The sequence below is a fragment of the Equus caballus genome, chromosome 2 (assembly GCF_041296265.1).
Source record: "Equus caballus isolate H_3958 breed thoroughbred chromosome 2, TB-T2T, whole genome shotgun sequence".
Lineage (NCBI taxonomy): Eukaryota > Metazoa > Chordata > Mammalia > Perissodactyla > Equidae > Equus > Equus caballus.
The window spans coordinates 81,648,983-81,672,357 of NC_091685.1; the positions used below are offsets into that span (position 1 = coordinate 81,648,983).

Here is a 23,375-nt window from a genome sequence, read left to right on the forward strand (position 1 = left end):
GGGCAGCATTATTCACAATAGCCCAAAGGTAGAAACAACCTAAATGTCCGTTGATGGATAAATGGATAAATGAACTGTGGTATATACACACCGTGGAATATTACTCAGCCTTAAAAAGGAAGGAGTTTTTGACATATGCTACAACATGGATGAACCTTTAACACGTGCTAAGTGAGATAAGCCTAACACAAAAGGGCAAATATTTTATGATTCTGCTTATACAAAGTACTCAGAGTAGTGAGATTCATAGACACAGGAAGTAGAGTGGTGGTTGCCAGGGGGAGGGGAGAAGGGAATGGGGAGTTAACCTTTAATGGGTTTGTGGTCTTAGTTGGGGAAGATGCAAAAGTTCTGGAGATGGATGGTTACACAACAATATGAATGCACTTCATGCCACTAAACTACATACTTAAAAATAGTTAAAACAGTAAATTTTGTTATATATATTTTACCACAATAAAAAAAGCTTTGTTCTTTAAAACTCATAGTACTTTACATATTCATAAAAGCAGAATAAGTGGAAAGAGAATAACTGGGGAAGTCTTCGGACTTTCTCCTTCAGAACTTTTAATGATCACCAGCCTTTCTTACTTTGATTAAGTTCATTCAATCGTCATTCCTGTCACCACAGCTAATGGATAGTGAGTTCTTACTGGGTGCCAGGCACAGTGTGCCTAATTCTTCCTAGGGATTTTCGCATTTGCTTTTTCACAACAACCCTGAGGTAGGTGCTGTTATAATTTATATTTTAAAGTAGAGAGAATTGATGCTTAGAAAGAAAAATAAGTTGCTCAGGTTCACACACCTAGCGAGTGGTGAAGTTGGGACTCGCACTGACACCCGTCTAACTCTGAACTCCATGCACTTAGCACAATGCTCTCACGCTGCACCTTCAGTTCGCACATCTCCTAGGCACTGCTGTGGGCAGGAGGGCTGGTGGGTAGTGGAACGTGTTAGGCTGACAGGCCACCATGAGACAGACAAAATAATTGGCGCTGGTACTTACAGTTTAGTAAGACTGTACAGTCCTCTGAAAGCATAGATGGATACGGATCTAATCTTATTGTTTTGCAGGCATCTGTGAAAAGGATTATTAAAAGGAAAACACAGTGAAACAGAGTTTCAGTTTTGCAAGATGCATAGAGTTCTGTGGATGGATGGTGGTGATGGTAGTGCAAGAATGTGAATGTACTTAACGCCTCTGAGTGTACACTTAAAAATGGTTAAGATGGTGCATTTCATGTCATGTGTATCTTGCTACAATTAAAAATTTTTTTTAATTAAAAAAGGTAAACATAAAATAATTTAGTGAAGCTGGATATCATGCTATTTTGTTTGGTTATTAAATTCATGTAGGATTAGGCTAGCTTTTGTTTAGAAATTCTAGTCATAAAGGTGAACATATAATAGCTAAAATTTAATATTTGAATTTTCTGTGAGTGAAACTTTAATGCATAGAAAGGCACTCACTATTGAATAGGCCTAGAAGCCAGACTTTTTAACATTTTCTGCTATAATTCTTTAACCCGTTAATTAACCTATAATTCATCTATAATTCAGGGTTCAATACAGTGCTGGCAAAACCACAAGTATGTGACATCTTTAAGGTCCAAACCTTATTCCATGGTAATCATAAATCTGCCAGGCAAGTCAACTTTAATTTTATTAATTTGACAGCCCAAGCCTTGCTCCAAAAAGTGTTTGAGGAAACTTACAAAGAGTACATATGACAAAAGAGAAAAACAGAGATTCAAAAATCAGGACTAGAAGGATATACATTAGATTGGAAATGTCAAGCAAGAATGCAGGCTTACATAGTTAACTAAAGTCACACTGGAAGTTGGGCCTTGAGTTTACTGGATGTCAAAGGAAACAGATACCAGAACACAAGCAATTGCATCACGTGCACCCCTATAAAGCTTTGCATTTCTATGTATACTGGCCCCAGATTGCGGGAATGACAAAGTGAGGGCTTCAAGCCTGATTTCTTGTTCTGAGTGGAGGTAACCATTGTCCTTTAGGATTTTCTGAGTTTTATGCATTTTTAAAAATAGATTTTAGGAGCTATAAGGAATAAATCAAGATGAACAAATTCTCAGTTAATTAGAAATTTTGACTAAAAGAGATTCCCCATTTCTCCAACATGCAAGAAAACCTAACTTAGATTGTAAAATGTTATTATTAAATTTATTGTGTGTCTAACAGTTTCACAGAATGCATTGTGGACCCAATCATGTAGTAGATAATGCATCTGTCTCATTAATGCACAGACAGACTTTGACATGCACTTATTTATTTGTTTCTAATGATTGCAATGATCTACTAAGCAATAGACTGTATTGCCTGGAGTTTGAGCCAAGCTACATCTCTAATAACCAATCAGAGATTTTTTGGAATTAGGCTATTTTTATCTATTACCTGTAATAAATTGGCCGTTCAAGAATTAAGCCAATGTTTATTGTGTAAAAATGCTAAACTACTGTGTCAGATAAACCTGAATTTTGTTAGTTAGATTTGAAGTCCTAACTCCTCTTAAACATGTGGACATAAGGTGGTGCTACAGATCAGAAAAATTCTTCCTACTCCAGAAATCAGAAAATAGAAAGGGAAGCATCCTCTTGAAGTTTTTGTATCAGGCCTAATTTTGAAAACTCCTCTTCACTGATTGATAAATGTCTAGAATAAAGTTCTTAAAAGTCATTTCTACTGGAATTTTAATTTTCAAATATGAAACATTTTTCTGTAGATTATCTGGGTTTTGAGAACATTTCATCTAATGAGGTGGATACATTTTTCTTCTGATTCTGCTCTATTTCTGTTATCTTAAAGAAAAATGTGCAGACAGATTATGTCTAGGAACCAGGTTTCTCTGGTGTAAAGCCAAAACCAAAACCAATACAGGTATAAAAATGAAACCAGGAATTCTGAGACATTTTCTAGATAGTGTGATTCTGGCACAGAATATTTAAACCCAATAGTTTAAGCAAATAACAATATGTTTTAACCAAAAAATTGACGTAAATAACAGGTAAACATCACCTGGGCCATTATGGATTTTGACAGTCCGTATGTAACCTTAAACTGAAGGGAATCTCGTATGTCAGACACTATCCAAGGCCAAAATAAAACTCAACCCACACAGCAAATGTAAAAATGGAATTAAGTCCCCAAAACAACATACTTGGAGGTTTCAAACCGCAAGGGCTTGCTATCGTAGGGGAAGACTGAATTTGCAAACATAAGGAGGAAAATTCTTCACTATCTAATCTTGATGACAGGTCTGGTAAAAGGTCATTACATCTTTCTCTAAGGTGGACATTGAGGTGAACCATGGTAGAATAATGCAGAGAGTAAAATCTTCCGGGTATCTTCATTCTAGGAGGGTGTGGTAGGAGAATTCATAGCACACATGCTCCAGTTTCTTTGGAGATAGATATCTGAGATTTTTCTAGAATGGCTTCTAGACTTACTCAGAAAAAAAGTGCTACCTGGTAGTCTCCAGCTAACACCTAAATAATTCCCCAAAGAGGGATTAGACTTAAAAAGTGACACAGTGTTGGTCTCTGCAGAAGTGAGAAGAAACAAGTATGCCAAAAAATGTTAGTCAATTTTAATACCAGGAATTAATTTTTTTCTTACAGCTTCTGAAGATCATGGTACTTTCTGAAGCCATCAGGAGGAAGCTTTCTTATTAAGTTCCACTGAAGTGACCTGAAATAAATGTAAATTTTAGTTCTTACTTAAAGTTTCTTTCTTTACTTTTAAACTACAACAATACAGATAATGATAAACTTTATCTACTTTAGCACCAACTTTCAGGAAACATTTTGTTTCACGATGTCACTTGCATATTCATAGCATCATTTGAACTAGGTCTTACTGTTGACTTCATATTATTATATATATTTATCTTTTCTTATATTTAGTTTCCAACATTGTAATTCTGACAAAAAAATTGTTAAAATAATAAAACTTGGAAATAATTTTCAGTTATGTTCTTCTTTTCCATTTTAACAAACATTAGAAAGCATCTCAGTTTCTGAGTGACAATAAAAATAATGTTTTCTTGTTTAAAACATGTTCAGAAACTTAAATAGTTTTATATTCTTCAATATTTCAATGCTCACATCCCACTACCTTTGTTTCCTTTTAAAATTAGTTAGGAAGGAAACTGTCAATCAGTATGTACAATTAAACTTTATTCAATAAGTGATCTCATTTCAATTTCTAATAAATTGTACATAAAGATTTCTCCTTGTATCACAATTTGATAAGCAGCTTGACACAGACCCATGTCTGCATAATTGTGGTTGTATTCGAAAGGACCTAAACCTTTAATTTTCTTAAAAAAAATCAATGTAATGTAGTTGGCACAAAATAAAACAAGCAAAAAACTCCAAAAACATTGCAGCTGGGGTTCCTTGCATGAATCATACAAAATCTTTCCATGTCAATCTCTTTAATTGTGAAAGAATGGATTTGGACTAGATGATCTCTAATAATATGACACTATTATTATTACCACTACCATTATAAGATCTAATGGAGCAGATAGATACTCATCCATAAGTGAGCAATAGACTGCATTGTCTGGAGGTTCACTGCTGTGGGATAAACACTTGGAAATACTTGACTGACATAAAGGACTCAGGTTAAGACTGTCATACGATAGGCACTAATAATGCTTAGGTTTTGGACCAGTGTTGCTTAAACTTGGTAATGACGCCTCCTTAAAGAAAAATAGTTTCTTAGACTCCCCAGCACACAGTTTTGGAATCTAATTTGAGAAACACTGTTCTAGAGTCTAGAAGACCATGCATTCTCAACGGAGGTGTTATTGCGCCAAGGGGGTCAAAATTGGTTATTCGGGAGAGAAAAAAAATCTCACTTTTTCAATGGATAAACAACAGTTATACATAAATAGATATAACTGTATTTGTAGTATTAAAATTTCACGGGGGGGACAAATTAAAAAAAATGCCTAAAAAGGGTCCAGAGGGGGACAATAATGAAAAGTAAAAAGGTTAAGAAACACTGTTCTGGACTATACACACCAGTCACTTAATGACTTTTTCAAACAAATGAATAGCAAAAGTTGATGAACTAGTAACTCTGTCTTGAAATCACTCTTAGTCGCTGGGTTATCACCAAATCTTCTTTCCTTTCCTATATTAGGGAAGGATTGAGAATCCCTTCTCATCTAAAGATTATCACTTGGCATAGATCCTCAATTCTGCTTTCTATTCTGTTTAAATATTTGTGTTGTATAAAGATAAACTGATAAATATTTGAGTTTGACTTAAGGATATTGATGAAAGTTTATTGTGCTTATTCTCAAAAATGTGTTCATTCAGTCATTCACTTTCTCAAGAAACATGTGCTGAATGCCTCTATGTACATTTTAGACAAAAAGATAATATCCCTGCCCTTAAGAAGCTTATACTCTACTTGAATAACAAATAACATACTTTATTTATAAATAGAAATATTTCTTTGGATAATAACTTCAGTCTTGTAGCTCAGGGCTAAAAAAGGCAATCAGCTTGTTCTATTTTTTATTGTATTTACTTGTAAATTCAATTCAAAAACATTGTTTAAAGTTTATTATATTCCTAAAAACTTTGGAGGATATATAGAAAAACCATGTTGAAGGTCCTCATGGAGCGTATGCCTTTTCCCTTTTTCTGTTAGAGAAGATTAGGACCTCAATCACTATCCTGCCAGGAAGAATGCTCACTATACTTAAAAGACACAAGTGAGGTTCTATGAGAGACCCCAAGAGAAGAGGTTAATTGCATCTGAGTGTAGGGTTGCTCTAGAGGGAAGGAAGACTCATTAAAGTTCTCCTAAATAACATTTCTTAGAAAGTTGGATTTTTATTAATAGTGCCTAGGATTTATAGTCTACTTCTTTCTAAATGATGCCAAATATTTTCACAAATAGCATTCTCTATACTTTCATAATACCCTATTGAAATGGAAAGAGGTAGGTATTATTATTTTCACTTAATTAGACAAGCCAAAATACTTTATAATAAATAGATTCCTGTATTTTAAAATTTAATATTTCAAGTTTGACTCTTCACAAAGTGAAGTGTGTGTATGAAAGAGAGAAACTACCTAGTTTTATTATTATTGTCAAAGCTAGTTCTAGTTTTTATAAAGAAAGCACTTACTGTTGGATTACGTAGTGTCAGTGATTAAATTCCAGGATCTTAAAGTCAGCTCTCAGTCAAAGTTAATATTTAGCAGCAAGAACAATGTAAAAACAATCATATTTGTCTGTTTGTCTCTTTTGTTCATTAGCATTTATATGAAACATCTTTAAAAAAATCTCAACTTCAATAAATATTGGTTGGATTATTGGCTTCTTTGATGCTTTACTTACATATGATTTAGTCTATTTCTGACATTTCCTTATGATAGTTCCAGGTCAAAATATGGAATGAGCTTAGTAATAAAATATGATATTTACTCTTTTAATGCATTTGCTATAAAGGCTAAAGTTCCTTTTCTCTACGGAATTGAGCAAAGACTGGGATGAGGTGTGATGCTGAGTCAGTGTTCTGCAAAGAAAAGTAGGAACGGACAACCTGAATCAATCTGCTCACCCAAAGCACAAGAAAATGCTATTTTTTTTTAACAAAAAATAAAATAAAGTGTTGTAGGAATAAACGCTTGAGCTTCATTCCTACATCTCCAAACGCCTGTTGGAAATTTCCACTGAGTGGTTTGTTTACCATAAATTGAAAGGAACATCTAAAGTTGGAGTCCTAACCTTCCCCACTTACTGTCATCAGGTCTCCCCATTCCTGGATCACTCTATTACTTAGGATAGAAACCTTGGAATCATCTTGGATCCCTCCTTCTCTCTTGCTTTCCTGTAGCTGATCATTCATGAAGATCTGATCCCAGTGTTTTCCTTTACATCAAGTGTTGAAAACTTGTGGCCCATGTGCCTGCACGCATCTCTTTATGGATGGATGGATGTATGAATACGTGCACATATGTGTGTATGTATTGAACAGCTTTTTAAAAAATTGAATCAGAATACCTTTAGGTGGGGTATGTATTTTCTAGTTAATCACTGCCTAATTCTCCTCCATTCCTCCAGTTCTCTCCTTCTGTTCCTTTCTTTTACAAAGTTAGTTGAGCTGTTTAAGAACGGAATCAAGTCTTATTTGTGGGAAAAGGAAAAATGAGATTGGCAACATCAGAGTATTCTTGGACTTGGATTTTCTAGTAATTTGATACAAGCAGTGGGGGTGATAATTTCTTTCTTTGAAAATAGAATGAAATCATCATAAATTTTTATACCCAGCAGTTCCAGTCAGAATTTAAGTCATGGAAACTCTTCACAGAATCTCAGGTTTTTGGGGGGCATTATTATTTTTTCTAGTAGGACTAATTACTATGAAAGAGAGCTATATTGAATTGAGCCTAGGATAAAATGTTATTCTGAGTTCAGGGGAGAATGTTACCTCCCTTGGAAAAGACTGTGTGGCTCAACCTACCTGATGTTCTTAGCTCATTTTCTATTCAGTTAAACTCCTCAGGTCACTATCAGTTGGGTAAACTCCCCAGATTCTGTTAATTTGATGGTACCACTATCTACAGGAACGCTAAGATATAGCTCTTCCCTACCTCCTATATATGTCAAGCATATGAGTTGCTGTGTTGTATGGTTTGGGTTGAAAAAGGCAGGAATTGTCAACATTTGTAAACCTAAGAGTTACTCTTATTTTGTCCTCATATACCGAAGGTCAGGCATAAGGCACTAAAATATCTGGATGAAACAAAAAACTCAGCAAAAATATTGGATTAAAATGTCATCCTCCACTGATTTCTTTTGAAAGGTTTCATACAAATGTGTGTGTTTGTGTTGCTGAATTTGTTGAATTCAAATTAGTACTAGATCAAGAAATCGCTTATTATGAGGATAATTTTCTTTTACAGACATAAGTTTGAGTTACTGAGGGAGAAAACAACATCAACATCTCTGAGTCAAATGTGATTCACAAGAGTCAGATTTTAAATGTGAAGTTCTGGGAATATTTTATCCAATTTGTTTCACTTGTTTTCCTTTTTTTCACTAATACATATGAAGTATGAAAACTTATTTCCAGTAAAGTCTAAAAGAGCTCTTTCAATAAATGTTGTTTCTGTAATACCAAAATTCTATATAATAGTTTAATTAGTAGCCTTTTTTCTTTAGTAGCACATTACAACTGATGGCATGTTTTGTTTAGATAAAATATGATGATACTAAATACTTCATAGGATTATTATGAGGGACTAAATAAATTAATATATAGAATAATTTAGGGTAGAGTCTAGCATTTAATAAATGCAAAATAAATATCAACAATTATTATATTCGACCAAGGAACAATGACATCATCTTTGAATAAAAAATGCATTATTAATAATGACAAGTCCTTAATTATGATACAATTCTACAGTTGCTATTCTGGTTGTCAGGATGAAGCCATTCTTTTCTACTTACATTTTAGTGACATTTGAAGAAACTGATGGAACATCTCGTAAATTGGTCTTATCACAGTCGAGCTCTAAATCGTGGCAAAGACATTGCACAGGAACAGAACCGAGCACTGAATAAGGAGGAAATAGTGAGGAATAGAGATGGTGAGGGACCGGGAAGAGGAGGGAAATGAAAAGAAAGAAATGAAAAGCTATGAGAAAATTATTTAGTACGAAAGTATGTCATGTTTTACCTATGCAATTTGGGCAATGCTTTAAATTAAGTTACCAAAGTTTACTTTTAATTTAATGTTAAAATGATGCTAGAACATTAAGATAGGAAAGCACACACATTTACCAGCCCATGCATTTTTTTAAACAGTAGATTGCTTTTCTCCATTTGATGCTAAATGAATGAAGTCATCTGCTTTTTCTCACCCTAGCAGAGTTGTTACATCCAAGAGTGACGTGATAGTGTGTGATGGGCTTTAATGTCCATGTTAAAGCTGCTACTTAAGAATAAAGTATTTATTAATAGCATAATCAAACCTTTAATGGAATACTACGTCTTTTTTAGCTAGAGAGAAAGGGAACTAAACACCAAACTATAGCATTGGTAGAATTTTGTTTTGGAAAATTCAGGAGTTCTTCAAAGGATTTTTAATGATGTTCTTTTGGCTTATGTAGGGATGTAAGGATGTCTAAAACATCACTTATGGAAGTGAATATTTTTTATGCATAGTCATTCTCTTCTCATTTATGGGGGTTGCAAAGAGAAGGAGAATGGGTTGTATCCCTTTGGCCATCTTGTGGGGCTATAGTGACAGTCTTAAACATGTGATCCAACATTTCTAAAGTCTATTAGAGACTTGCAGTGATGTGTTCATGTAGCTAAACAGTAAAATGGGATTATTATTCAGGATAATAAATCTAAACTGCTCCCCGCCTTGATGCGGAATGGACGATTACCGAGAGCAATGAGGAGTGCCTCCCTTTTACAACTAGCTTGAAACCCTACAGTGTATAGCAGAGTTACTGACTGGAATCTCTACAGGGGACAGGCAGAGGAGGTCTAGACTGTGTCCAGATGTCCCAGTGGAACAGCTTCTCCTCACTGTTGTCATATTAGAATAAGAACATGTGCAGCCAAGTCAACCAGCTTCCTCAAAGAAGCCAGAAACACAATGCTTTATATATAATTACATATATAAAAAATGGCAGTAGCTAATGAAACATTTTAAAACATCATAGCACAAACAAAACTTTCTTTCAGAATTTTCTACTTGCAAGCTTCCAGTTTTACCTCTACAAAAGCTTCCAGGGACTAGAAGGGCGTCTTAATGGCAAAGTAGAGAATCCTGTGACAAAGCTGGTGGATGACTGCTAGTGAGCACAGGTGACTGCAGCTTTTGAAATAGTAAGGTGCCCCTTTGCTCAGATATGGGGTGACAGGTGTTCTTTTTTTTTCTCCCAAATAACTCTGCAGACTCCTTTACAGGATCATGAGAGATCAAGATCATAACTTACTTTTGAGTTTTTTGTAAACAATCTCTGCCAAGACTTTTAAACAGTGTTATGGTTGTACGTAACAATTTTGGCTATGGATCTCTGAAAACTGATTCTCTCTCTTTAAGTGAAAGCGATGTCTAACATGAGTGTTGTGGGGAAGGGATGGTGACGGTTGGAAAGGAAGATGAAGATCCTGAGAGTGAGAGTAAGAAGGGTAAAAAGGAGGATGGTGAAAATAACATTAATTCTGGTGTGTTTTTTCTATTTATATAGACTGAGTTAAGATAATCTGCGTGTGTTGATTACAGGGTTACCTGTAATAGGGAAAGCTGAAAAAAGAACACCAGATATCCAACAACAAAAGAATGATTAGGCAAATTATGTCATTTAAAATGTATTATGAAGTATATTTAACAAGTTTATAATAATATGGATACCTGATTATGCTATAATGTTAATTGAAAATATGATAAAAATGGTTTGCACAGGAAATTTCATCTATGTTAAAGTAAAAAAAGATCAGTAATGCACCAGCAAGTTAATGCTGGTTGCCTCTGAATGGTGAAATTATGTTTGAGTAAACAATTCTTTCCAAATCCCTCAAATTTAAACTTTATTAATATATTGGTTAACGGTAGACATATCTTTCAAGGTATTGTTTTTGAGAGGTGACTTTATAAATGTGAATTCCTCACATCCTTTCATCCAGCCCCAAAGCATAAGCCATTCTCAGTTTAATTTCCAATAAATCCTTATAATAATCTGATTTAAACGAAGTGGCAGAAGAGGAAGCTTAATTTACATTTCACCACCAAATTTTATACTGCACTTTCCATTCTGTTTATACACTGCTGTTAAGCTTGAAAAAGACATTTAATTAATAATTACCACCCCTCCTTGAATTGTCTTTAAAGAACTCTAATTAAAAATTATATATTTGTTCTCTACTAAGAACTGATAAAAATTACCTCTTTTTGATACATCATTTATTGTGTAGGCTCTATTTCTCTTATGCAATTATACTTAGTCCTCAGGACCAGGAAGAAATTTACTTCTCTTGCTGACTCAATTTGTTTTTCCCCCATTTATTTATTTTTGCTTTATAAACCAGACTATGAAAGTTACGTAGCCCATTATTTTCCCTCTTTGACATAATGATCTCAAAATTCAGAACTAAGCTTTGGGTGCAGTGACTGAACTTTCCTCAGCGAGGATTTCCTAGTAGAACTTTTCTTTTCCATTCCCTTTCTCATTCACCACTGAATTTTTGTCATGTTAATGGTTTGTCTGTTAGTAGCCATGTTTTTATTGTAAACAGCTTAAAATACTTTTGAGAACAAGGTGAGATATAAAGAGATTCAATTAACATTTAGGAAATAAAAAGACATACAGTAAAATGAAAATGAAAACTACATTTTGTGATAATATGGCTTAATACATTAATTTTTTGCATTATATTAGCAGTTAAATTATACCTATTCACTTTTTCCTTCTGAAATGATTATAACTTTTTAATGATCAAGTAATTTGATCCCCTTATTCTAACAATGAAGCAATGGGAGGCTGAGACAGATTGCTGAATATCCTGTGACACTTACAGTAGGAATGTACACCCCCTTCAACTGGGGATTGTTAGTAGTTTGTTATTAATCTTATTTGAAAGTAGTGAAGCCAAAACATTTTCAAACTTTTTTAAAAAGCTGTACTTTACAATTTGTGGTAGAACATAAGGGAAAGTTATATATTCTTCCCCCTCCCCCAATGCCTGCTTTTAACCAAGGTTTTGAAAAGCTAGGATCAAAATTATAACTCCAAGACACAAATTTACATTTGAAGAATTAATTAGAATAGACAAAATTTATTTAAAAAGCATCATTTATATAGATCTTCCTGATCTAAAATATTATAGACTTAATCCTCGAGGTTATACCCTCCCACACCCTCTCTAGTGTGTTTGCAAGTTTTCAGTTTATGACTAAACATAGCAAGTTATAATTACTAAGGCTTTTTTGTGGGTCTAAAGTATAGTTTAAACCTCAGAAGATTTTTCGCTCGCGAATGTTAAAATCTGAACAGCTTCTCTGCTCTTCTATTTTCTTACTTTCCTTTCTATCAGAGTTTATAGTGATTGTGAAAAGTGGACATATAAAATAGCAACCCTAATGACTGATTGATATAGATTTCATTCACAGCAACACCTGGCATGATTTATTACCTTTACACTTAAGATCCCTGAGTCATTTTTATTTATTTTATTTATTTATTTATTTATTTTAAAGATTTTATTTTTTCCTTTTTCTCCCCAAAACCCCCCGGTACATAGTTGTGTATTCTTCGTTGTGGGTTCTTCTAGTTGTGGCACGTGGGACGCCGCCTCAGCGTGGTCTGATGAGCAGTGCCATGTCCGCGCCCAGGATTCGAACCAACGAAACACTGGGCCGCCTGCAGCGGAGCGCGCGAACTTAACCACTCGGCCACGGGGCCAGCCCCCTGAGTCATTTTTAAACAAAATTCTCAAATTGAGGCTGCATGTCTAATAGAATTTGCAATTAGAAAACTATAATTAACTTAAAAAAAGGTATATGTTGGATCCAAGTTTTAAAAACATGGTGTCTTATTATGAACTCACAGAAAAGGAGACTCAATCGCTCTGATTACTTACGGCATTCAGATGCTCCTGCCTCAGAGGAATATGGTGAAGTCATTCTGTAGTTAGTGGTAAAATATTTGTCAAATTGCAAAGACCATCCATTGTTGTCTCCTAAAATAAAAATCAGAGAGCAGAAAAGATCAAGAAAACAGAAATATTCTGGAGTGTTGAGGAAAGTAGATCCTCTCTTTAAAATAAATGCATGATTCTCAAACTTAGTGAGAGAAATATCATCTGGGAGCTTGTTACAAATCTGTATTTCGGGGCCCCCCCGCTTAGAGATCCTGATTTCACAGTCTGAGATGGGTTTCCTAGTCTCCATCTTTGACGGGCACTATAGTCATTCTTCAGCAAGTAGTGTTTGGACCACACTTTAAGAAACAGGACTTTAGATGCACTGAAACACAGCACACTGTTCTTAGCATATTAATTATGATTCTCTCAATCTTCTTCAAATATTTAAGCTGATATTGGAGATTATTAACATAGCTAAATGGTAGTGATAGTTAAATTAAAAAGAGAAGAAAATAACATGACCAGCACGATCTCATTCCTTTTTTTTTCCCCAAAGGCATTATGGTGTCACCGGTGTTGTTAAGAATGATTATCCTCTGCGTGCTTACATATTTTCTCATATACATTTTCTAGTTTTGATATTAAACTCCTGTATCATTTTAAAAAAGCAAAAATAGTAAAAGCCTTCATTTGGGGGAGAAAAAGAAAATAATTTTTCCTCACAAAATTCTTCACCTTTTAGTTATTTTTAAACATAAGAGTCAATGAAGCCAGTCATATGATAGAATGGGGATTTAGGAGCAGCTTCTCTGGACGTCATTGCAGATGGTACAAGCCTTCATCCTACTGGGCAGGGGGGTGTTGAGTGTGATCCTTTCCAGAGTTTCTAAATTTTTTTCAGAATGCCGCCAGGACTCTTTAAGGATGCATAAACATATAGACAGATGATAGAATTATAAAAGTTTATTCTATTTCCATAAGTTAGTATTAAATCTAGCATTGATTTTATAAATTATTTTTGCCATGAATGCATACAGTCAAGTGTCCCTTAACGATGGAGATAACGTTCTGTGAAATGTATCTTTAGGTGATTTCGTCGTTGTGTGAACATCGTAGAGTGTACTTATGCAAACCTAAATGATATAGCCTACTATACACATAGGCTTTATGGTACTAATCTTATGAGACCACCATCATATATGTGGTCTGTCATCGACCAAAACATCGTTATGCAGCACATGACTGCAATTCAAATCTGAAACTAGAGTTCAGGTATTACAATTTTGTTCAGTTGCATGGATTTGGTGAAATTGACTTTACCACAGGCATGGTTTCAACTCCTATCAGAGGACTTCCAAATTATATGTCCAGCCACACTTTATCTACTGTGTAACAGGCAGTCAGTTAATACAGGCACCTGAAACTTAATGTTCCCAAAAAGGAACTTATCTTTCCCTGTATAAACTTGCTACTCTTTCTAAATCCTCTGGATTGGTGAATAGTCTCCACAATCTATAAAAATGCCCAGAACAGAAAGGTTAAGTTTGTTGGGTTATGCTCATACTTGATTAAATATAACTTATATGATTTCCCCCTTCTGCAGGTTATTTTCTTATTTTTCCACAACTCATTAACTCCTCCATGAAGATTGTATTTGGGAAAGGAAAAGTATTCTAACATAAATGCTGTATATACTTGTAATATTAGACTTCTTTTTAGAAGTCCTAGTAAAAGTGAAAAATTGGAAAGACGACAGATTATTTAAACATTATATTTATAGCATTCTCCTTCTTTTAGCATGACTCATTAGTTTTAAAATTTCTTTATTACAGAAGATTTCAAAATAAGCAAAGGGAGCAAAGTAGTATAATGACATCTCAATTCAGAGGGCAACAACTGAAGGACTTTAAGTTTACCAGCTATGGACTTCAGCATGAGACTCCTGCTGGGCACCACTAACTAGATGGACAAAGGACAGTGCCCTAGAAACAGCGAATGTGAGCAAATATCCATTGAACACCCAGGAACCGGTCCAAGGTGCCTGCCCAGCCCCTGATATCATGCGGATGACATTTTAGGCAGACAAAAAGGAGGAAGGGAAGGAAATTTAAAAGACTGAGTTTGTGTAGCCTAATAGACACTATAACTTATTGAGAACATGGTGGATTTTGTGTCTGTCCGCTCCTTCTCCACTCAATCTTCAGTTTACAGTGCTTTCTTGTTCTTTAGAAGTTGATAAGTTAAACCTATGTTTTCCAGTCCCCAAGCATCTAAGGTTCTTCTTATAGACAAGTTTCTATCTTGTGAGTCTCACTCTTGTGAGATTGGAAGTTTGTAGACACCAGTCTTGTGGGTATCTAGTGGAAGTGGGGCAGTTCCAATAGCCAGCCTCAGGGTTCCAGCTTCACGGGTAAAGAGATGATTAGCAGTAATAGTGGTGGCAGCAGCAGATGCTGCTTGATCTTGGGCTTACAACTATGGCGGTGTGTTTCCCACCCCTGACTCCTGCTTCTGTAGCCTTTACCACGATTCTACAAAGACATTCTTCGGTGTATGAAATCTCTTCTTACTTAAGCACTCCCCCCCCCCCCCCCGCCCCCCACCTCAAACAAAGCCCCAAAAAACTAGAGTGGTTTCTGTTTCTACTTTCCAGAGGAGTTTGCAGATAATAGACTCTCAAGAATAGAAACATTGTATTGGTTATCCGAACTGGTTGGTTCTGAAGATAATGGCAATCCTGTTACCATGAGAAAATGAGATTCAAAGTTTATGTCTCACAGTGACAAAAAAGTTACTTAAATTACCACTTTTGGCTTCCTGGGATGATGTGCCTCTTAGAAAGCTAGACTCTGGCAAGGTGGTTGCTATGATAAATCATTAGAATGAAAATGAGAAATTTCAGGGGTTGTGGAACGAGTACACTATGGAGGTGCCCTGGAGAGATTAAAGAAAGAAAATGACAAACTTAGAGTTTGACATTATCAGCTCAAAAAAGTTCAGAGAACCAGGAAGCTTCCAAGACTCTCTAAGATAATCTTTTATCTCTTATGACCTCAGGACTGATGTAGCCTCAAATCAGATAAAATCTGATGCAATGGGTTGCTGAGATTGCAGTATAAGCAGAATTCACATTTTGACGTATATTTTAAGTGAAGATTAGGACACTAATTTGGATAGAGAGGGATCCTGTGAATTTCAATGGGGCATTTGAGTGTGTTTAGCTGAATTTGATCACCCTAAATCCCCATCCCACTGAACCCCTCTTGGCAGCAGAAACAGCTGTCTTTCCCTGCCTGATGAGGTTAGTTGTAGTTGTTGGAGACATGTCAGTTACTTTCCTTGGGGTAAATAACTTGTTAACTCTCTCCGGGCCCGTTCATGATCATGCTTCTTTGCCTCCCAACCTATTATAACTGGAGTCAGATTCCAGCATGCCCCACAAGACAAGTACCAGTTGGATTTAGAAAGAGAACATTGACATACCCAAAGATTTTGTTATTTTATATAAGCAGAAACCTAAGGAATTTGTTTCTAAGAGTACTAGACCAGGAGGGACTGTCACTTTAGCTTGGGCAAAGCTAATTAATACAGGTTTCTGGATTCAGTGTGCTAGCTAAAGCAGTAGTTTGTTAGACTGTTGACTGAAATCTGGACTCTGTTGCCCTAGGTTCAATGAAGTTGAGAGGCAAATGCATGTGGATGTTGAGTCACCAAAGGGATAGATTATGAGGGACATCGCCATTGTATTGTACGCATGCAACAGATCATGAGTGGGTACTGTTGACTGACTCACTCAACCTCTATTCAACTCCCACTTCATTGGTGTGCTCCTGTAGAGCAGAGGCTGAAAAGTGTACAACATTTCACATCTCCTTTAGAGCTAGGATTTCGAGTGCACTCACATGTATTTTGATTGGTAGAAGAGTTGGAGGTCATTTTCCCGCTGCTATGTCTAAAACAGAGACATGGTGTTAAGATGCAATTGTGGCAGTGGCAGGGCATTTCTGATATTACCAGATTTGTGGATGTTATGTTGGTTCTGGGGGTGGCAGGGCTGACAGTGGTGGTGGCAGCACCTGTCTTAGTATCTGGATTGTAGCTATGGTGGTGTGCACCATACCTGCAGGGTGGTTCATGTAGATTCAGTGGACCAATAGGGGCCTTGCTGACTCTCACTTTTCCCACCCTTCTGAGAATTTTATAAGTATCTACTTTTTGTTTAACATACCTAGAGTGAGTTCTGTTTCTTGCATTAAATCATGATAGATACAGAGACTAACTGAATTACTGGATTAAAATATGGCTTACATGTGATTGGACATTTAGTTAATTTGGGGAGCTCAAGTGGGATCTCATGAGTGAGAACAGAGCAGTGCATTTTTCCTGAACTCGTCAGCTTCAGTGTAATTGAATTTTGTGGTCTCGCTACAGGAAAGTTGGTGACACTTCTCAGCATTTTCCTTCATTTCCATATGGGAATAGGGATAGGTCAGGAGCAATATGAAATGTTCTGTTCTACTGGTTGTTTGTTTCCTTGGTTGGCAGGCTTTGAAATTTATGGCGTTGGATTGTCCCACTTTCCTGATTTGGCTGAGTTTGTTGACTTTTTGGCATGTTTTTACTTTCAAAAACTTGGTTCATATCTTTAGATATAAGAGAGAAGAATTCTATGCCAGGTTTTAACTCCCCCATTTTAACAGAGAAATTGAATATTAGCACTTAGTGCTGAGAGAACTGATATCTAGCAGGTACGACCTACACTGTACTAGCTACTTTATTTTATCCTCATAATAACTCTTTGGGTCATTATTGTCATCTCCACTTACAGAGGGAAAAACTGATTCTGAGAAGTTCAAGTGATTTGACTAAGAAAGAGAATATTAAAAATTACTAAAGAATTAAAATGTCAAAATTATTTTAATATTTTCTTTTCTAGGCCAAAGAAATGATTTAATCAGTTTATAGTCTACCTATAGAATTCTAACTTTTGTGTGACATTGGCTTTAAATATTTAGCTATTACTATTTGTTACTTTTTTAAATGGAGGGCATAATAGTTTATAACATTGTGAAATGTCAGTTGTACATTATTATTTGTCTGTCACCATATATATGTACCCCGTTGCCCCTTATGTCCCCCTCCCATTCCCCTTCTCCTCTGGTAACCACTAATCTGTTCTCTTTTTCCACATGTTTCTTTATCTTTCACACGTGAGTGAAATCATACTCTGTTTGTCTTTCTCTGTCTGGCTTATTTCACTTAATGTAATACTCTCAAGGTTCATCCATGTTGTTGCAAAAGGGACAATTTTGTCTTTTTTTATGGCCGAGTAGTATTCCATTGTGTATATATATATATATACACCACACCTTCTTTATCCATTCATCAGTCGATGGTACTTGGGTTGCTTCCACATCTTGGCTATTGTGAATAATGCTACAATCAACACAGGACTGCATAAGTCTCTTTGAATTGTTGATTTCAAGTTCTTTGGATAGATATCCAGTAGTGGGATAGCTGGGTCATATGGTATTTCTATTTTTAATTTTTTGAGAAACCTCCATACTGTTTTCCATAGTGGCCGCACCAACCTGCATTCCCACCAGCAGTGTGTGAGGGTTTCCTTTTCTCCACATCCTCTCCAACATTTGTTGTTTTTTGTCTTGGTAATTATAGCCATTCTAACAGGAGTAAGGTGATGTCTCATTGTAGTTTTGATTTGCATTTCCCTAATGATTAAGTGATGTTGAACATCTTTTCATTGGCCATCTGTATATCTTCTTTGGAAAAATGTCTGTTCACATCCTCTGCCCATTTTTTGATCAGGTTGATTTTTGTTGTTGTTGTTGAGTTGTGTGAGTTCTTTATAGATTTTGGAGATTAACCTCTTGTTGGATATATGATTTGCAAATATTTTCTCCAAGTTGATGGGTTGCCTTTTTGTTTTGTTCCTCATTTCCTTTGCCTTGCAGAAGCTCTTTAGTCTGATGAAATCCCATTTGTTTATTTTTTCTTCTCTTTCCCTTGCCTGAGTAGACACGGTATTTGAAAAGATCCCTCTGAGACTGCTGTCAAAGAGTTTACTGCCTATATTTTCTTCTAGGAGTTTTATGGGTTCACGTCTTACCATCGTCTTTAATCCATTTGAGTTAATTTTTGTGTATGGCAAAAGATAATGGTCTACTTTCATTCTTTTGCATGTAGCTGTCCAGTTTTCCCAACACCATTTATTGAAGAGACTTTCCTTTTTCCATTGTATATTCTTAGCTTCTTTGTTGAAGATTAGCTGTCTCTATATGTGTTGTTTTATTTCTGGGCTTTTGATTTTGTTCCATTGATCTGTGTGTCTGTTTTTGTACTGGTACCATGCTATTTTGATTACTATAGCTTGGTAGTGTATTTTGAAGTCAGGGATTGTGATGCCCCCAGCTTTGTTCTTTTTTCTCAGGATTACTTTAGCTTTTGGGGGTCTTCTGTTGCCCCATATGAATTTAGGATTTTTCGCTCTATTTCCAAGAAGAATGTCATTGGGATTCTGATTGGGATTGTATTGAATTTGTAGATTGCTTTAGTTAGTATGGACATTTTAAATATGTTTATTCTTCCAATCCAAGTGCATAGAATATCTTTCCATTTCTTTACGTCATCATCGATTTCTTTCAATAATGTCCTTTGGTTTTCATTGTATAGGTCTTTCACCTTGGTTAAATTTATTCCTACATATTTGCTTCTTTTTGTTGCAATTATAAATGAGATTGTATTCTTGAGTTGTCTTTCTGTTAGTTCATTATTGGAGTATAGAAATGCAACTGATTTTTGTAAGTTGATTTTCTACCCTGCAACTTTGCTGTAGTTGTTAATTATTTCTAATAGTTTTCTGATGGATTCTTTAGGGTTTTATATATATAAAATCATGTCATCCGAAGCTAACAAGAGTTTCACTTCTTCCTTGCCAATTTGGATCCCTTTTATTTCTTTTTCTTGCCTAATTGCTCTGGCCCAAACCTCCATACTATATTGAATAAGAGTGGCAAGAGTGGGCACTCTTGTCTTGTTCCTGTTCTCAGAGGGATGGCTTTCGGTTTTTCCCCATTGAGTATGATGTTGGCAGTGGATTTGTCATATATGGCCTTTAATATGGTGAGGTACTTTCCTTCTATATCCATTTTATTCAGGGTTTTTATCATGAATGAATGTTGGATCTCCTCAAATGCTTTCTCTGTGTCTATTGAGATGATCATGTGGTTTTCATTCCTCATTTTGTTAATGTGATGGATCACATTGATTGATTTGCAGATGTTGAACCATCCCTGTGGCCCTGGTATAAATCCTGCTTGATCATGCTGTATGATCCTTTTAATGTGTTGCTGTATTCAGTTTGCCAATATTTTGCAGAGGATTTTTGCATCCATCTTCATCAGCGATATTGGCCTGTAATTTTCCTTCTTTGTGTTGTCCTTGTCTGACTTTGGGATCAGGATGATGTCGGCCTCATAAAACGTGTTAGGAAGTGTTCCATCTTCTTCAATTTTTTGGAATAGTTTGAGAAGAATAGGTACTAAATTTTCTTTAAATGTTTGGTAGAATTCTCCAGGGAAGCCATCTGGTCTTGGATGTATATTTTTGGGAGGTTTTTGATTACTGTTTCAATCTCTTTACTTGTGATCAGTCTATTCAGGTTCTCTATTTCTTATTGGTTCAGTTTTGGGAGGTTGTATGAGTCTAAGAATTTATCCATTCCTTCTAGATTGTCTATTTGTTGGCATATGGTTTTTCATAGTATTTTCTTATAATCCTTTGTATTTCTGTGTTATCTGTTGTAATTTCTCCTCTTTCCTTTATAATTTTATTTATTTGAGCCTTCTCTCTTTTTTTCTTAGTGAGTCTGGCTTAGGGTTTGTCAATTTTGTTTGTCTTCTCAAAGAACCAGCTCTTCATTTCATTGGTTGTTTCTACTGTTTTTTGGCTTCAATTTCATTTGTTTCTGCTCTAATTTTTGCTAGTTCCCTCCTCTGCTGACTTGGGCTTTGTTTGTTCTTTTTCTAATTCTGTTAGGTGTTGTTTAAGATTGCTTATTTCAGATTTTTCTTGTTTGTTAAGGTGGGCCTGTATTTCTATGAATTTCCGTCTTAGGACTGCTTTTGCTGCATCCCATATAAGTTGGTATGGTATATTTTCATTTTCATTTGTGTCCAGATATTCTTGGATTTCTCCTTTAACTTCTTCAATGATCCATTGTTTGTTCAGTAGCATGTTGTTTAGTCTCCACATATTTGCCACTTTTCCAGCTTTTTCCTTGTAGTTGATTTCTTGTTTCATAGCATTATGGTTGGAAAAGATGACAGAGATGATTTCAATCTTCTTAAGTTTATTGAGACTTGCCTTGTTTCCTAACATATAGGTTATCTTTGAGAATGTTCCATGTGCACTTGAGAAGAATGTGTATTTTCCTGATTTTGGATGGAGTATTCTACATATATATCTCTATTAAGTCCATCTGGTCTAGTTTTTCATTTAGTTCCACTATTTCCTTGTTGCCTTTCTGTCTGGATGATCTATCCATTGATGTAAGTGTGGTATTAAGGTCCCCTACTATTATTGTGTTCCTGTCAATATCTCCTTATAGGTCCGTTAATCATTGCTTTATATATTTAGATGCTCCCGTTTTAAGCACATATGTATTTATAAGTTTTATGTCCTCTTGGTGGAGTGTCCCTTTTATCATTATATACCACCCCTGTTTGTCTCTCATTGCCTTTTTTATCTTGAAGCCTACTTTATCTGATGTAAGTATAGCAACATCTGCTTTCTTTTGCTCACCATTAGCTTGGAATATTGTCTTCTACCCCTTCACTCTAAGCCTGTGTTTGTCTTTAGAGCTGAGACATGTTTTCTGGATTCAGCATATTGTTGGCTCCTGTTTTTTAATCCCTCCAGCCACTCTGTGTCTTTTTATTGGAGATTTCAATCCATTTACATTTAGAGTGATTATTGATATACGGGGGCTTAAGGCTGCCATTTCATCACTTGTTTTCCGATTGTTCTGTATTTCCCTTGTTTCTCGTTCCATGTATCTTGGACTGCCAATTCAGTTTGGTGGCTCTCTATGATGGTTTTCTCAGTTTTCTCTTTATTTATCATTTGTGTCTCTGTTCTGACTTTTTGTTTAGTGATTACCATGAAGTTTATATAAAAGATCTCATAGATGAGATAGTCCATTTTCTGATAGCCTCTCATTTCCTTAGTCTAAGCAGATTCCACCCCTTTTCTCTTTGCCATCTAAGTTATGGTTATCACAGCTTGTTCCATTTTGTGGCTAAAATGAAGTGATTATATTTATTCTTGATGTTTTCCTTCCCTTTATGTTTAACGTTGCAATTAAGTATTTGATAACTGTTCTGACAGAGAGTTGCAATTTTCGGATATTATCTGCCTATTTATCTCCTTGCTCAGGGCTTTGTAAACCCTTTCTTTTTCTTAGATTTGAGGGATGTCTTGATCATTTTTTGTAAAGGGCTAAAGGGGGAATCTTGTGGTGATGTTCTCCCTCAGCTTTCAATTATCTGGGAAAGTTTTTATTTCTCCATCATATTTGAAGAATATTTTTGCTGGATAGAGTATTCTTGGCTGATGGTTTTTGGTCTTTCAGAGTTTTCAATATATCATTCCACTCTCTCCTAGCCTGTAAGGTTTCTGCTGAGAAATCCACTGAAGGCCTGATAGGGGTTCCTTCGTAGGTTATTTTCTTCTGCCTTGCTGCCCTTAATATTTTTTCTTTGTCATTGACTTTTGCCAGTTTTATTAATATGTGCCTTTCAGAAGGTCTTTTTACATTGATGTAATTAGGAGTTCTATTAGCTTCTTTTACTTGTAATTCCAGCTCCTTCCTCAGGTTTGGGAAGTCCTCAGCTATTATTTGTTTGAACAAGCTGTTTACTCTTTTCTCCCTCTCTTCTCCCTCTGGAATACCTGAAATCCTTGTCACATTTCCTAATTGAATTGGATACTTCTCAGACAATTTCTTTATTTCTTTTTAGTCTTAGTTCTCTCTCCTCCTTGATCTGAAACATTCCTATATTTCTAGTCTCTAAATTGCTAATTCTGTCCTCTATAATATCCGCTCTGTTATTTAAGGACTTCAGATTTTTCTTTGTCTCATTCATTGTGTTTTTCATCTCCAACATTTCTGATTGGATTTTCTTTATAGTTTCAATCTCTTTTGTGAAGACTTCCCTCTATTCATTAATTTTATTCCTGATTTCATTGAACTGTCTTTCTGAGTTCTTTTGTAACTTGTTGAGTTTTTTTATGATAACTATTTTGAATTCTCTGTCATTTATATTGTAAATTTCTGTGCCTTCAGGGTTCATTTCTGGTGTTTGTCTTTTCCCTTCTGGTCTTGAGTATTAATATATCTCTTCATACTATTTGATGGGGTGAATTTGTGCCTTCTGGTGGCAGATTCCACCTACTGCCACCTAGTGCCATGGGGGGGGGGTGGCATGCAGGAGCTGTGTATTCTGAGCCAGCTGCAATGCCTGTCAGCTGTGCCTGTCTGAGTCTAGGCTACTCCTTGGGATCACAGCAACCCTGTGGGTGTTCCCTCAAATGGAAAAGTGATCACACAGGGGCTCAGGGCTGTCACTGCCTGCTCCCACAATCCCACTGAGACACACTCCCCACCTTCAGGGCTGCAGTGGTACTGTAGGCATTTGTGGCAG

The 23,375-nt window shown here is 35.7% G+C and overlaps 1 protein-coding gene across 9 annotated transcripts in view; it reads right to left on the minus strand.

Moving 5' to 3' along the window:
- The window catches only part of RXFP1 (relaxin family peptide receptor 1), a 109,425-nt gene that overhangs the window by 34,605 nt on the left and 51,445 nt on the right, over positions 1 to 23,375 (minus strand). For all 9 annotated transcript variants that reach the window (XM_070261443.1, XM_014737915.3, XM_070261447.1 and 6 more), the window contains 4 exons: positions 12,652 to 12,750; positions 8,506 to 8,611; positions 3,640 to 3,711; positions 1,007 to 1,078 (listed from right to left, as the gene is read on the minus strand). In XM_070261443.1, coding sequence (XP_070117544.1) covers positions 1,007 to 1,078; positions 3,640 to 3,711; positions 8,506 to 8,611; positions 12,652 to 12,750 — 349 coding nt within the window. The remainder of the gene's footprint in view (positions 1 to 1,006; positions 1,079 to 3,639; positions 3,712 to 8,505; positions 8,612 to 12,651; positions 12,751 to 23,375) is intronic.